Raw genomic sequence first — 15,847 nt, forward strand, 5'->3', positions numbered from 1 at the left:
TGAATAAATCAAATGTAGCATATCCATACAATGGAATATTATTCATCCATAAAAAGGAATGGATTACTGATACATGCTACAACATGAACCTTGAAAATGTTACACTAAGTGAAAGAAAGCCATTCACAAAAGACCACATATGATATGATTCCATTTATATGAAATGCCCACAACAGGCAAATCTATAGAGACAGAAAGTAACTTAGTGGTTGCCTAGGACTGGGAGAGGTTGGGGAGAAATAAGGAGTGACTGTTAATGGGTAAAGGACCTTTTTGGGGTGATAATATGTTCTAAAATTGTAGTGATGAAAGAAATAATAATAAAAAAATAAAATTGTAGTGATGGTTGTAGAACTCTGAATATGCTTAAAACCATGTGATTCTTATCTCAATAAAGCTGTTTAAAAGAGTTCTGCCTATTAACTTAATATTATTATTGCTATGGCTATTGCAGTAGTGAGGGCATGCTGAACCCCTGCTAAACACTTCTTTCTCAACCCTAACAACAATCATGGGCATTAAGTATTATTAAGCCCTTTTACAGATGAACACAATGGGCTTTGAAGAGTATAAATAACTTGTACAAGATTACATAGCTAGTAACTGCCAAATTCAAGACTATTCTTCACCACATCATACTGTTATCATTTTTTGTTGTACATTTTCATATTCCTGAGTTCTCACTTTAATATTCAGTTCAAGAAAAAATACAGAAAAATTTAATAATGTCTGAAGATGGCAAATCCAAGAATCACAATCACAGTGCCACTATCATAAAATAAAGGCTAAAATATTGTCTATGTGTATTAAGAATTCCTCATGGGACACCTGGGCGGCTTAGTTAGTTAAGCTGCTGACTGTTGATCTCAGCCCAGAGTCCTGAGTTCAAGCCCCATGTTGAGCTCCACGCTGGCTGTGGAGCCTATTAAAAAAAAGAAAAGGAAAAAAAGAATTCCTCATATGAAATTCAAACTATTTATAACTAAACATTTCATGATAATATCATCTTCAGTGAACAGATCGTTGCACTAATAAAAACAGTAAGGTTTTATCTCTGACCTCCCTACAGATTCAGTTTGAGGAGAGCCATTTTTACTCTCACACTGTCAACCCCCATAACAATAAAATCAATCTAGGAAAGAGTAGCAGTTAACAATACAAATTCCATTTTAGGGGGTGCCTGGGTGGCTCAGTCGGTTGAGTGTCTGCCTTCAGCTCAGGTCATGATCCTGGGGTCCTGGGATCAAGCTTAAGATCCCTGTTTAGCAGGGAGTCTGCTTCTCCCTCTGCCACTCACTCCACTCGTGCTCTTTCTCACTCCCTCTCTCTCTCTCAAGTAAATAAAATCTTAAAAAGGAAAAATTAACTAAAGGGAATTATAACTTTCTAAAAATTATCTACCTCTCAAAATACAAATATTTTATATTGCTCTTAATATTACCCAAAAATCTAATGTCTATTCTTACCACGATTCTGGTTCCATTCATGTGCTTCTCCTAAGTATTTTACATCAAACTGGTATTGACCATTTATGTAAAAATAATCATCAGTACTAAGAATAACTCCACTTGGATTATCCTCTTGCAAAGTCCTGTGAATGATAAATGGAATTATTTTCATTAATTTTTCTCCTAAATTCTCTCTCCTAATTTTCACAAGGTCATAATCCAAATAAAGAATTCAAGTATTATTATTTAAAAGTGAGAATACAATAATATCCAGACAAGTCATTTTGGAAATCCTCTTAGCAGAAGTTTGACTCCAAGAAAACTGACCTAAACAAGTCTATTTTATTCCTTGAATTAAAAATCAATTATGGCTTTGTAACTCTATAATCAAAGTTGAACTTATTTTTTTCCCATTCAAATTAGTTCTCTCTCACATAAAACCATTTCTACTGATTTCAGAAGCTCACAGTCTTGGAATTATTTTTAAATTTTTCTTCTATCTCCCAAAATGATATTCTAAGATAGAAGAATTCAGTAAAAACTTCTGGAGAAAAGAGTGCTGCTATTAGCTACAAAGTAAGAAAAAAGTTATTAAAAAGAAAAGATTTTAGGGGTTACTAAACATCTGTATTAAGCAACAACAGCATTTCACATATTCATACTCTGTCATAAATGTTCAGGTTCAAGCATTATACTTTTTTTAAAACTCAATTAAACCTCATACCTTGCCAAGAACGATTTTCCTGATCCTGGAAGCCCTCTGAGAAGAACAAGAACTAGTCCAACATAAGATGAGGTCTTCTTTCTTACAACCTGAGAAACTGGGGTTTCTTGTACTTGATAAGCACTTGTTCCCTCTTTATTTCTCCATACCTTTGTTGGGGAAGTGTGAGAAATAACTGGAGGGGGAAACGTGTAGTTGACCGGTCTCCAGTGTGTGGTGCTGGTTACAACAGGAGCTACAAAGCCATGATTTCCTTGAAAGAGGTCAAAAGCAGGAATCATTGGATTCCACATTGGTGGAGGCGGAGGAGGCGGCAGCAGTAGAGGGAGAGGGGTAAGTACAGGGCAGTAATTCACATCTTTCCCCTTTGATGGCAGTTCAGTATGTTTGTGTGGCTTGAAACCGAATTCTTCAGAAGGTACAAACGCATCAGGGACAGAAGTAGATTTCTGATCCCCACTTGTACCTAGTAAATCAAGCCCCAGATTTTGCACAGTAAGGCTTAAAGGAGCCTGAGGTTCGCTGGCATCCAAATCTACAGGGGCTGGAGAGAACGGAGTCTCAACACACTCAGATTCTAAAAGCTCTTTCTGTCTTTGACTGAGATTGCTACCACCCACCATAGTGTCATTTGCTGCTACATTTAAAGAACTACTGAGAAGAGAATCTTCCAATGCCAATGTGTCATCCTTTATTAAACTTCTGGACTCATCAGAAACAGAATGTGAAATTAAGGTGTTTGAATTTAACGCAGAGGCAGAATTCTCTAAATTTTCACTGTTCAAATCCATATTTTGTGTAGAAAGAATGGGAGTCATACTACTTGAATCGGAATTTATAAATGCACTCGGGTCACTAAAACTATTTACACCTTGCAAAGGCAAAAATGAGTATACTTGGTCATCAGGAGAAGAGTTCAGTTTCTCAAAAGCGTTCTGTATTAAAGAATCCAAGTCTTCGGTTAGCTGCATGTCCAAAAATGAATCCATTTTTGAATCTTCACTCTCTTCCTCAGGAGGATACTTTTCCATTATTTCACGTCCCACAGAACTTACTTGGTTCTCAGAAGCAGCAAAGCTTTTTGAAGACGATTCTTCTACCTTGGCATCAGTGGCAGATAATTCTAATAGACAATCCATTGCATTTTCAACTGTACAAGAAGAGCAATATACATGTGTATTGAAAACAGTAAAATATCATTTGGTTAAAATCCATGCAAAATTATACTTTTTGCACTGAATGGAATATAGAAATTTATAAATATTCAAGTCATTTTTTAATTAATATTTTACAAATATACCAGCCTGGAGTAGTGAAAGGTTTGAATGATGGAGTCATGCAATGCTGTTACTATCAGACAAACTGTAATAAGCTAGGATAATAAACTGCCAACAAGTAGATAATCTCTGATAAATATGAATAAACCTAAATATCTATAAATTTTATCTAAAAATACCTATAACCGCATATATTACGGTTATTTATAAACACCCAAAAACCAGTTAATTTATTCAACAAACACTTAGCTACTGCCTATCCTTTTAAATATTAAGATTTTAAGTACTCTCCTGTAAATCTAATTTGTTTATATGGTTTATACTATGAATTTCACTTAATACAAAAAATAGGTATCAGCATGTACTACATATCAGACATACTCTCTTCAAAGTAAATAAGACATAGTTCTTACTACACTAAAGGGATTTTTGCAGTCTAATGGAGGCAATTAAAGATAATTAAAAGACAATTACATTATAATATAATATAGATTAAATAATACACACTTTTAGTAAAACACAAATGCCATAGCAGCCTTATAGGAGAATAAGGAAAGATTTCACATAAGGTAATATGTGAACTGGGACTTGAAGATTAAAAACAAACTTGTCAGACACAAAAGGGAAAGGCAAAGCCAGTCTTGAAAACATAAAGCATGTTCAAGGTATTTAGAGAAGTTGGCTGGAGTGTGGGTACACAGTAGTATGGTAGATAAAGGAGACAAAACTGGAAAAGATTAAGTAGAATTGGAAAAAGTGCTATACGTCATGGTAGGACATATCAATTTTACTTTCTAGGGAAACTATCAGTCACCATATTTGAGCCAGGAGCTTTATATGTATCTCCTCAATGAACCATCAAATAATACTAGGGGGTATAGTATTTCTAGCAAATAGATGAAGAAAATGAAGTTCAAAAAGTATATTAACTTGGCCCAAGTCACACAGATACTAGGTGACAGAGCCAGGACTGGTATGTCCGACTCCAATGCTGAGCTCTTTCTGTTATAATACAAATACAGAATTAGAATTGTTAGGCATTTAAAATTTGGAGTTTTGCTTATTTTTGTGCTTTGTTTTATGGAAAATAAACATGAAAAGGAAGCACAGCACAGGAGGTACAGCTCTGGTCTGGAGTCAGAAAACGAACACTTAAAACTCTACTTGCTGGCTATGACCCTTTGAACAAGTTACTTAATTTTCCTATGCCTTGATTTTCTCATTTGCAATATGGGGCTAATCAAAGTACCTACCTCATAGGGTTGTTGTGAGGATTAAATGAGATAATCCATGAAAATGTGCTGTGCACAAGGACTGGCACCTAGTAAGCACCCAATTAATGTTCCCTTAAGAAGAAAAACAAAGAGGGATTGGAGGGGCAAGCCTGGCAGAGAGACAAGTTAGGATATTATAGCAATAGTACAGAAGTTAGAAGCCCTAAACACGGGAAAAAAAAGAAAGGAAGAAAAAAAGAACGAACGCATGCACGCAAGCAAACATAGATATTTCTACAAAGAAATAATAGAAAATCCATGAGGTCAACCAAAAAAATTAACGTGTATATAATAAAAAACGGTACTAAGTAAAAATAAGTAAAAGATCAGGATATATGTATCACACAAAAGAAAAGTCCTTACACAGAGTGTTGGAAAAAATTAAAACAATGGTATAAAACAACGAAAAACACATGAATAAACAATTCACACAAGAATACAAAAATTAATACACAATCATGTACAAAAATGCTCAATAATCCTGTTTATTTAAAGAAAAAAACAAATTAAGAAAAAGCAAAATTTTATTCCTATTAAAATCTTGAAGTAACACTACACAATGCTGAAAAGGTTGTGATGAAACCACTATACTTTAACAGTGTTAGCAGTACAACAAATCAGCACTCCTGTTTGGTAGGCAATTTAGTGGTATGTTTCCAAGAACTAAAAACTGCTCTTACCTCGTGACATATGAAAATAAAACGCTGGGACTAAGGAAAAAACCAAAAGAAGGGAAAAGCGATTTATACCAAGATGTCCACTGCTGTATTAATTAGTCATGAAAAACTTAGATATAATTAAAAAAATTAGAACACAACAATTCAGGGGAATATTAGAAAGCTATTAAAAATAAAGATCACAGCAACACTGAAAAAATGCTTATATTAAGTTTAAAAAGCAGAATACATAATTAAATCAATACGATTATTCAAAATACTCAAAATATCAGTATTTATGAACAAGGTATAGAGAAGATCCTGGAAAAGAGAAATGTTTTTTGTTAGGATGTAAAGGTAAATTTTTTTTTTTTTTGTAATTCCTCATTACTATGTTAGTGTATGTGAAACAAATTTTAAACACCTCAACATTAGGAAATAAATGTTGAAGTCACACATAAAATTCTATATACTATCATTTCTGAGCATCATGTGGACTGCTGAAAACTGTTTTTTAGCATATGTATCATAACAAGATAGTTAAGATATGCTCACATCACAGTCCATGTAATGAATAAAAATGGAAGTTCTCATGCATTAGCAAAACTTCCCCAATCTAAAATAATTTTATCTTATACTAATCATGGTCAATAGCAACACTAAGCATCAACATTTAATTTATTCATTCAGTCAACTTTGATAGCTTGTCTATCTGCCAAAATACTTCTAAACAATTTATTACAAGTTATTAATAACACTATACTGAAAACTTTACAAAAAAAAAAAAAAAAACCACAACTCAATTCTCACCAAAAAAGTCCTATGAGGTACATACTACTATTTTTCTCATTAACAGATAAGAAAACAGACCCAGAGAGCTTAAGTGGCAGAACTGGAAATATAACCCAGGTTTCTTGACTCCAAAGCCAGTATTGTGAAACACTGTTCTCTCAGCATCAACTCCTAATCAGTTCTCATTCCCACAATTACAATTATCTTTTCACTCAATAAATATTTACTGAGGTCCTATCTGAATCATTGCTATTTTAGGGGCTGGGGATACAGCAGTAAAAACAGTTTATAAAATCTGTCTTTATGGAGCTTACATCCTAAGACAGTGGTTCTCAACTGGGGATGATTCTGGTCCCCAAGGGACATATGACAATAGATGGAGGCATTTTTAATTGTCACAATAGGCTGCTGATGGTTGTTACTGGACTCTACAGAGGATAGGCCACGGATGCTGCTAAACATCCTATGATTCCCAGGAAAGCCCCTCACAACAAAGAATAATCCGGTCCAAAATGTTAATAGTGCCAACCTGTTCTAGAGGGAAGATAAAAAGAAATAAAACATAAAATGCGGTATCTATATGTACATCTTATATCTAGAACTGTATATTTCTTGAAAGCAGAAAAAGCTATGCTTTCTTCTTCATATCACTCACAATACCAACTTAGTATCTTGCCCAGAGCAGGTGCTCAATAAATTAACAAAACAGAAATAAGGCAGTTATTTTTCTATATTACTACTGGTCACGACACAGTACATGAAGTCTTCTTATACGATGCAATGGGTTCAAACTAAACTTTTTCTCACCTTTGAAATCACATTCAGAAAGCATCAAATACACTACATCGGGATCCAGATCAGAAAACATCTCTGAGATACTGGTGAAGAGTTCCTCCTGATCAACTTTTGTCTCACACATGGAAGGAAGAGTAGTAGTTGGCTCCTCATGACTAGCAACACCGGATACGACAACTTCCTTAGAGCTTGCAGTCTTCTGAAAAGGATTTCCCCCAAGATTTTTCCTTCTCCTTGGCATTCTGACTTCCAAAACTAAAATGTTTCCCTTTTCTTATTTAAGATGTTTGATATTTAAGTCATACCTCAAAGAAAACACGGTTAAATATCTTGCACAATCCAGCAGTAATAGGACCTAAAATAGAAAGCAAGTAAAAACACTCAGACTATATAGTTATATTTCCATTTCTAAAATCGGAATGACATCTTTATTTAACTCTAAGAAAGTACCACCAACTCTGGTAGCAAAGCCAAAAAGCAGTCAGACAACTTCTCTCTCTGCAAAATATTCAAGTTTTGCCAGGATTGAACATGTTAAAAATCAAGATATTAACAAATATAATGAATTTTCACAACAGTGATACACTGCTTTAATGTCATTATTTCATTTTTGAAAACCATAAAACAGTATTCATAATGACAATGCCTACTGAACACCTACATTTGGATGTCTAATAGGCATTATAAACTTAACATGTCCAAAACTGAGCTCCTGATCACCGCCTTCAAAACTTCAAAACTTAACATGTCCGAAACTGAGCTCCTGATCATCCGCTCTTCTCAGTATTTTCCGTCTCAATTGATACAACTCTATTCTTCCAAATGCTCCGGTCAAAAATCTTGGAATAATCCCTAACTCCTCTCATCCCACATCCAACCAGTAAGCCAATTCTGTCAATGCAACCCTCAAAATGCATCCAGAATATGACCCTTCCTCACTATCTCACTGCCACCACAGCCTGTTGCCTAGATTATTGTAAGTCTCCAAACCAATCTTCTTGTCCCTTCAGTCTATCTTTCTGTAGCAATCAGTGTGACTCAGTTAAACTACAGGTCAGATCACACATATCTTCTGCTTAACTATCTACTGGCTTCCCATCTCACTCAGAGTAAAAGCCAGAACCCTTTAAAGGGCCCATAACTCAGACATGTGTTACTTCAGTACTGTCATCCCTAAACCTGTTTGCCTTGCTCAGTGTTGCTCCAGCCACACTTCGCCTCCTTGCTCTTCTTCAAACACACCAGCCATGCTCCCTGCTGGGAACCTTTACATTTGGCTCCCTCTACCTACTACTCTCTCAGATATCTATAAAAGTTTATTTCCTCAACACCTTCCTACCATTACTCAAATGTTATCCACTCAAGAAGTCAGTCCCCCAACACCATTCATCCTACTTTCCTTACTTGAATTTTCTCATAAGACTTATCATCTTCTAACGGAGTATGTTTCACTCATTTTTTTATTGTATTTACTACCCATATTCAAGTAAAGTGTAAGTAAGCTCCACAAGGGCAGTGTCTCATTGTTCCAGAGAACCCCAGACAGTTTACTTGCTTTCTCCACTTGGATCTATCTAATAAACATTTCAAATTTAACATATCCAAAACTAAATGCCTGATATTTTCCCCAAAATCTGCTCTAACCATTTGGTCTGGCTACTGTCATCATTCACTCATATTCTGGGGTCCTAAATGCTCTCTCTGCTTCCAACCCTTGTCTCTTACAGTCTATTTTCAAGCCAGAATGATCAGCCAGAATGATCTTTGTACAACATACAACATACATACATAAAGCAACACACAACAAGTCAGAATGAATCAAGGTCTGCTCTAAATCCTTAAGTGGTTCTCCACGTCACTCAGTAAAAGCTAAAGTTCTTACAGTAGCCCATCTCCCTGCTAGCCTTTGATATACTCTTCCCCAGGATATTTGCACTCTCACTCCTTCAAATCTTTATTCAAGTATCACAATGATTTCTTCCTTGATTACCCAATTTAAAATCATGTCCCCCCACTCCCTCTGCCCCCATCTCCCTTTCCTCTAACCACCCATTGTCCCTTAACACCCATTCTATAAAATTTACCTTTTAATTAAATTTACTGTATCATAGCTCTCTCCATCTTCCAGAACAGCACTGTCAATACGGCAGCCACTGGCCACACAACAATTAAGTTAAATTAAGTTAAATTACACCTTTCTATATTAATAGCACAGAAAGTAGAATTCAGAGGGGGAAAAAATTACCAGAGACAGAGAAGGACATTATATAATCATAAAGGATCAGTACACCAAGAAGGCACAGCAACCCTAACTGTGTATGCACCAAACAAAAGAGCCACTAAATAAGTGAAGCAGAAGCTGACAGAACTGAAATAAGAAATGGACAGATCCACAATTACAGAAGCTTCAAATCCCTCTCTCAACAACTGATAGAATAACTAGACAGTATGAACAAGGACAGAGAACACAATAACACCATCAATTAAGGATAATCAACCCTTATAGAACACTCCACCCAACGAGAGCAGAATACATTATTTTCAAGTGCCCACCAAATATGTACCAAGAAAGACCATATCCTAGGCTTTAAAACAAAACCCAGCAAATTTAAAAGAACTGAAATCATACAAAGTGTACTCTCTGACCACAATGCAATCAAACTAGAAATCAATTAACAGAGAGATAACCGATAAATTTCCAAACACTTGGAACTTAAGCAATATACCAAATAATCCATGTGTCAAAGAGAAAGTCTCAAGAGAAATTTAAAAATACATTGAAATGAATGAAAATGAAAACATACTGTATCAAAATTTGTAGGACACAGCTAAAGCAGCAATGCCGGAAATTTATAGCAAATTTATAACCAAATGCATACAACATTACAAAAGAGGAAAAGTCTCAAATCAATAATCTAAGCCCCCACCACAATTACCTAGAAAAAGAAGATCAAAACAAACCCAAAGCTAGCAGAAGGGAAGAATAAAGATAAGAGCAGAAATGAATAAAACTGAAAACAGAAAAGCAAAAAAGAAAAATCAATGAAACAAACTGATAGTTCTTTAAAAATAAAAATGACAAACCTCTAACATGACTGACAAAGAAAAAAAGAGAGAAGACACATACTACCAATATCAGGAACGAAAAAAAGGATATCACTACAGAACTTTGTGTGATGAAAACTATAAAACACTGACGAAAGAAATCAAAGATCTAAATAAATGGAAAGACACAGCATGTTCACAGACTAGAGGATGGAACATAATAAAGATGTCAATTCTTCCCAAATTGATACACAGAATTCCTATCAAAACCCCAGGAAGAGTTTTTGTGGATATGGACAAGATTATTCTCAGATTTTTTTATGGATATGGACAAGATTATTCTCAAATTAAATGGAAAGACAAAGGAACTAGAATAGCTAATACATTTTTGAAAGAGAGAAACAGTCAACTCAATTTCACAATTTGTTATATCATTACACTAACCAAGGCTGTATGGTGTCAGTAGAGGGACAGACATATAGATCTGAAAACAGATTATAGATTTAGAAACAGAAGTGAGAACCTAGAAATACACCAACATAAATATACCCAACTGGCTTTTGACAAAAGCATAAAAGCAATTTAATGGAAAAAAAGATAGTCTTTTCAACTAATGAAACGGCAGCAAGTGGACATCCACAGATAAAAGAAACTTTGACCTCAGTCTCACACTTTATAGAAAAATTAACTCAAAATGGATCAAGAACTTAAATCCATAAAACTATAAACATCTCAGGAAAAAAAAAAAAAAACAGGAGAACATCTCCAGGACCTAGAACTAAACAAAACACTACAAGTATGATCAATAAAAGGAAAAACGGATAAAATATACTTCATCAAAATTAAAAACTTTTGCTCTGTGAAAGACCTTTTTAAGAAAATGAAAAGTTACAGATTAGAGGAAATATTTGCACACCATATATCCAACAAAGGACTACTATCTGAAATATATAAAAAACTTACCAAAACTCCACAGTAAAAGCCAAACAATTCAATTAGAAAATGGGCAAAAAGCGTAACACCAAAAGAATATACGAATGGCAAACAGGCGCACAAGAGATGCGCAACATCATTAAGCATTAAGTAAATGCAAATTAAAACTACGCCCAATGAGATATAACTTCACATCTATCAAACTGGCTAACATAAAAACTAATGACAACACAAAATGTTGGCAAGGATACAGAGAAACTGGATGGCTCATACACTCTGCTAGGAATGAAAACAGTACAGCCACTTTGGGAAAGAGTTTGGAGGTTTCTTTAAAAACTAAACACGCAACATTATGTAACAATTCAGCAACTGCATTTATGGGCATTTATCTAAGAGAAATGAAACACTACGTTCACCCAAAGTTTATAGCAGCTTTATTCATTATAACTAAAAACTAGAGAACAATTCAGATGTCCTTCAATGGGTGAACAATTGAACAAATTACTTCCATTCCATGAAATACAAGTTAGCAATAAAAAGGAACAAACTAATGATACACAAAAACAACCTGGATGAAATTCCAGAGTTATGCTGAGTGGAAAAAAGCCAATCCCAAAAGGCTATATATGGAATGATCCCATTAACATACCATTTTTGAAATGACAAAATTACAGAGAGAACAGATTAATGATTTGCCAAGAGTTAAGGAAGCAATGGGAAAGGAGGGCAAGTGGGTGTGGCTATACAAGGGTAAGTTGGGGAACTCTTGTAGTGATGGAAATGTTCTATATTAATGACAATATCCTGGTTGTGATACCATAGTATAGTTGTGCAAAGATGTTTCTGGGAACTGGGTAAAGAGCACAGGAGATTTCCCTGTATTCGTGAATTAGAACCACATGTTAATCTATAATCTCAAAATGAAAAGTTTAATTCTGAAATAAAAATTCTGAGTAGACATACTACTCACATTTCAAATGCTCAATTTTTTTTTTAAAGATTTTATTTATTTTATTTGACAGAGACAGAGACAGCCACCGAGAGAGGGAACACAAGCAGGGGGAGTGGGAGAGGAAGAAGCAGGCTCACAGCGGAGGAGCCTGATGTGGGGCTCGATCCCATAACGCCGGGATCACGCCCTGAGCCGAAGGCAGACGCTCAACCGCTGTGCCACCCAGGCGCCCCTCAAATGCTCAATTTCTACATGTGATTAATGATTACCATATTGGAGAGCAGAAATAGTAAACTATTCCATCAGTGCATAAACTTCTATTGGACAGCACTGTTCAGGAATATAAGTTCCATGGAGCAAGGAAAATAAACTATAGAAGCAAAAAGTACAAAGAGGAAGTTATAAAGAAAAAACTATTAACACATCTAGACACATTTAAATGTAAAAGACCTATGTATCAGAAACAAAATTAGGGGAAAATATGTACAACATACAGCAACTGTCTCCAATTTTTCTTCCTCCACTCTTTCATAAAGAGGGCTTTGCTTCCACCATTTCTTTTTTTTTTTTTAAAGATTTTATTTATTTATTTGACAGAGATAGAAACAGCCAGCGAGAGAGGGAACACAGCAGGTGGAGTGGGAGAAGAAGTAGCAGGCTCATAGTGGAGGAGCCTGATGTGGGGCTCGATCCCATAACGCCGGGATCACGCCCTGAGCCGAAGGCAGACGCTTAACCGCTGTGCCACCCAGGCGCCCCTGCTTCCACCATTTCTACAACTACCCTAAAATTATCTTATCTATCAACAGTGCACGAGGGTTCCTTTTTGTCCAAATCCTCATCAACACTTATTATTTTTTTGATTTCAGCAATCCTGACAGGTGTAAAGTGGTATCTCATTGTGGTTTTAATTTGCATTTCCCCAATGATTAGTGATGTTGAGCATCTTTTCATTTGTCTGTTGCCTATCTGTATGTCTTCTTTAGAAAAATGTCTATTCTTCTGCCCATTTTTAATCAGATTATTTGTTTTTTTGGAGGTTCCTCAAAAAATTAAAAATAGAATTACCATATGATCCAGTAATCCCACTACTGGGTATTTACCCAAAGAAAATGAAAACACTGATTCAAAAAGATACATGAACCCCTATATTTATTGAAGCTTTATTTACAATAGCCAAGACATAAGGGCGCCTGGATGGCTTAGTCCATTAAACGTCCAACTCTTGATCTCAGCTCAGGTCTTGATGTCAAGGTCATGAATTCAAGCCTCCATGCCCAAGTATCCATGAATAGATGATTAGATAAAGATGTGGGATGTGTACATACACAGTGGAATATTACTCAGCCACAAAAAAGAATGAAATTTTGCCACTTGCAACAACACGGACGGACCTAGAAGGTATAATGCTAAGTGAAATAGCCAGTCAGAGAAAGACAAATATCATATGATTTCACTCTACGTGGAATTGAAGAAACAAAACAAATGAACCAAGGGGGAAAAAAAAAAGCCAGACTCTTAAATGCAGAGAACAAAATGGTGGTTGCCAGAGGGGAGGTAAGTCAGGCGATGGGTGAAATAAAGGGGATTAAGAGTATGCTTATATTGATGAGCACTAAGAAATGCATAGAATTATTGAATCATTATATTGTACACCTGAAACTAATATAACACTGTATGTTAATTACACTTGAATTAAAAACTTAAAAAATTTTTTAAAAGGGAAAAAAAGAGTGCTAAAGATCTTACACAACCAAAAGGTTCTGGTACCTTCTCCTATATTCATTTCAAAATACACGCCATTCTAAACAAAAATAGTGAAAAAGAAGCCAAGAAAGGCTCTGATTTTCCCTGTGATTTATGTTGTTCTTTTTATGTCAAATATTAAACTGTTTTCCAAAAAAGATAAAAATTGCCCTTATCTAAATCACTATTGATGTTACATGTCAATGATAAAAGTCAATGAATAAATTCACCAGGAAGATGTAACAATTCTACAATTCTAAGTTTGTATTCAACTTGTAAAACTGCTCCCTCTGTAACTATTAGAAAAAGGAGCACCCCCAACAAAATAGGAAAAAAAGAAGGGATGAACAATAAGGACACAGAAGATCAACAAATAGTTTGACTTAATAGATCTATACAACACTGGACCAAATAACCACAGAATATACTTTATTTTCAAGTACACATGGAATTATACTAGAAATTAGTAACTAAAATATAACTAGAAAACACAGTTGTTTGAAAATTAAGAAATACACTCCTATACTTGAGTCAAAGAAGAATTCCACTATGTTAGTGAAATGGTAACATCAATTTAAGATAATAGTTAAAGGACGTCTGGGTGGCTCAGTGGGTTAAGCATCCAACTCTTGATTTCAGCTCAGTTCATGATTTCAGGGATGGGAGATCAAGCCCCGGGTCCAGCTCTGCACTCAGCTCAGAGTCTGCTTGTCCCTCTCCCTCCCTCTCTGTCCCTCTCCCTTCTCCTGTCCCCCCCCCAGCACTTTTTTTTTTTTTTAAAGATTTTATTTATTTGACAGACAGAGACAGCCAGCGAGAGAGGGAACACAAGCAGGGGGAGTGGGAGAGGAAGAAGCAGGCTCCCAGCAGAGGAGCCCGATGTGGGGCTCGATCCCAGAACACCGGGATCACGCCCTGAGCTGAAGGCAGACGCTTAACGACTGAGCCACCCAGGTGCCCCCCCCCAGCACTTTCTAAATAAATATTTTTAAAAAATAAATAAATGAAAATTTTAAAAATAATTAGATTAATATTAATAGAAAATATTTTAACCAAATAAATATATCCAAACTTGTGAGATAAACCTAAGTCATGCACAGAAAAAGATGCATACATGCCGGGTGCCTGGGTGGCTCAGTCGGTTAAGCATTTGCCTTTGGCTCAGGGTCATGATCCCAGCGTCCTGGGATCAAGTCCCAGCATCAGGCTCCCTGCTGAGCAGGGACTCTGTTTCTCCCTCTCCCATTCCTATCCCCTCTGTTCATTCTCTCTCTCTCAAATAAATAAATAAAATCTTTATTTAAAAAAAATACACACAAATGCATATATTAGGAAAAAACAAAGGATGAAAAATCAACTGTCCAAACATTCGATAAGCAGTTGGCGGCAAGGGGCAACAAATCAAACCCAAAGAAACTAGAAAGGAAATAACAAACAGCAAATACAAAATAGAAAATAAATACACAATAATAGGGATCAAAAATATCAAAAGATGGTTCTCTGAAATCTAAACTAGTTAAAAAAAAAAAAAAACCATTATTAAGAATAACAAATCCCTGGCAAGAGTGATCAGAAAAGGGAGAGAGAGGGGCGCCTGGGTGGCACAGCGGCTGGGCATCTGCCTTCGGCTCAGGGCGTGATCCCGGCGTTGTGGGATCGAGCCCCACATCAGGCTCTTCCGCTATGAGCCTGCTTCTTCCTCTCCTACTCCCCCTGCTTGTGTTCCCTCTCTCGCTGGCTGTCTCTATCTCTGTTGAATAAATAAATAAAATCTTTATTAAAAAAAAAAAAAAAAGAAAGAAAGAAAAGGGAGAGAGAAGGTACAAATTACCAGTATCAGAAATGAAAGAGGGACATCATTATCCAGTCCACAGACATATTCAAAAAAGAGAGAGATCATAAACAATTTTATGCAAATAAATTTTAAGCTTTAAATGGAACGCACATTTCTAAAAAACACACATCATACCATTTCTGAAATAGATCTGATAGTCCTGTATCTATTAAAGAGATGGATCTATAACTTAAAACCTTCCCACAAAGAAAACCGTAGGGTCTAGGTAGCTTCGTCAGTAAATTCCACTAAGTAACCTGTAATACCAATCTTACACAAACTCTTCTAGAGACTAGTCAAAGAGAAACACTTCCCAACTCATTTTATGAGGTCAACCTAACCCTGGTATCAAAACCTTACAAGGATATTAA

General features: G+C 35.7%; 1 protein-coding gene across 1 annotated transcript in view; it reads right to left on the reverse strand.

The window, feature by feature from the left end:
• Nucleotides 1-15,847, reverse strand: part of N4BP2 (NEDD4 binding protein 2) — an 86,370-nt gene that overhangs the window by 50,316 nt on the left and 20,207 nt on the right. The window contains exons 4-6 of the mRNA XM_040625114.1: nt 6,979-7,321; nt 2,173-3,322; nt 1,467-1,591 (exon numbers count right to left, since the gene is read on the reverse strand). Coding sequence (XP_040481048.1) covers nt 1,467-1,591; nt 2,173-3,322; nt 6,979-7,207 — 1,504 coding nt within the window. The 5' untranslated portion in view covers nt 7,208-7,321. The remainder of the gene's footprint in view (nt 1-1,466; nt 1,592-2,172; nt 3,323-6,978; nt 7,322-15,847) is intronic.

The sequence above is a fragment of the Ursus maritimus genome, unplaced genomic scaffold, assembly GCF_017311325.1.
Source record: "Ursus maritimus isolate PB19 unplaced genomic scaffold, ASM1731132v1 scaffold_8, whole genome shotgun sequence".
NCBI classification, from domain to species: Eukaryota; Metazoa; Chordata; class Mammalia; order Carnivora; family Ursidae; genus Ursus; species Ursus maritimus.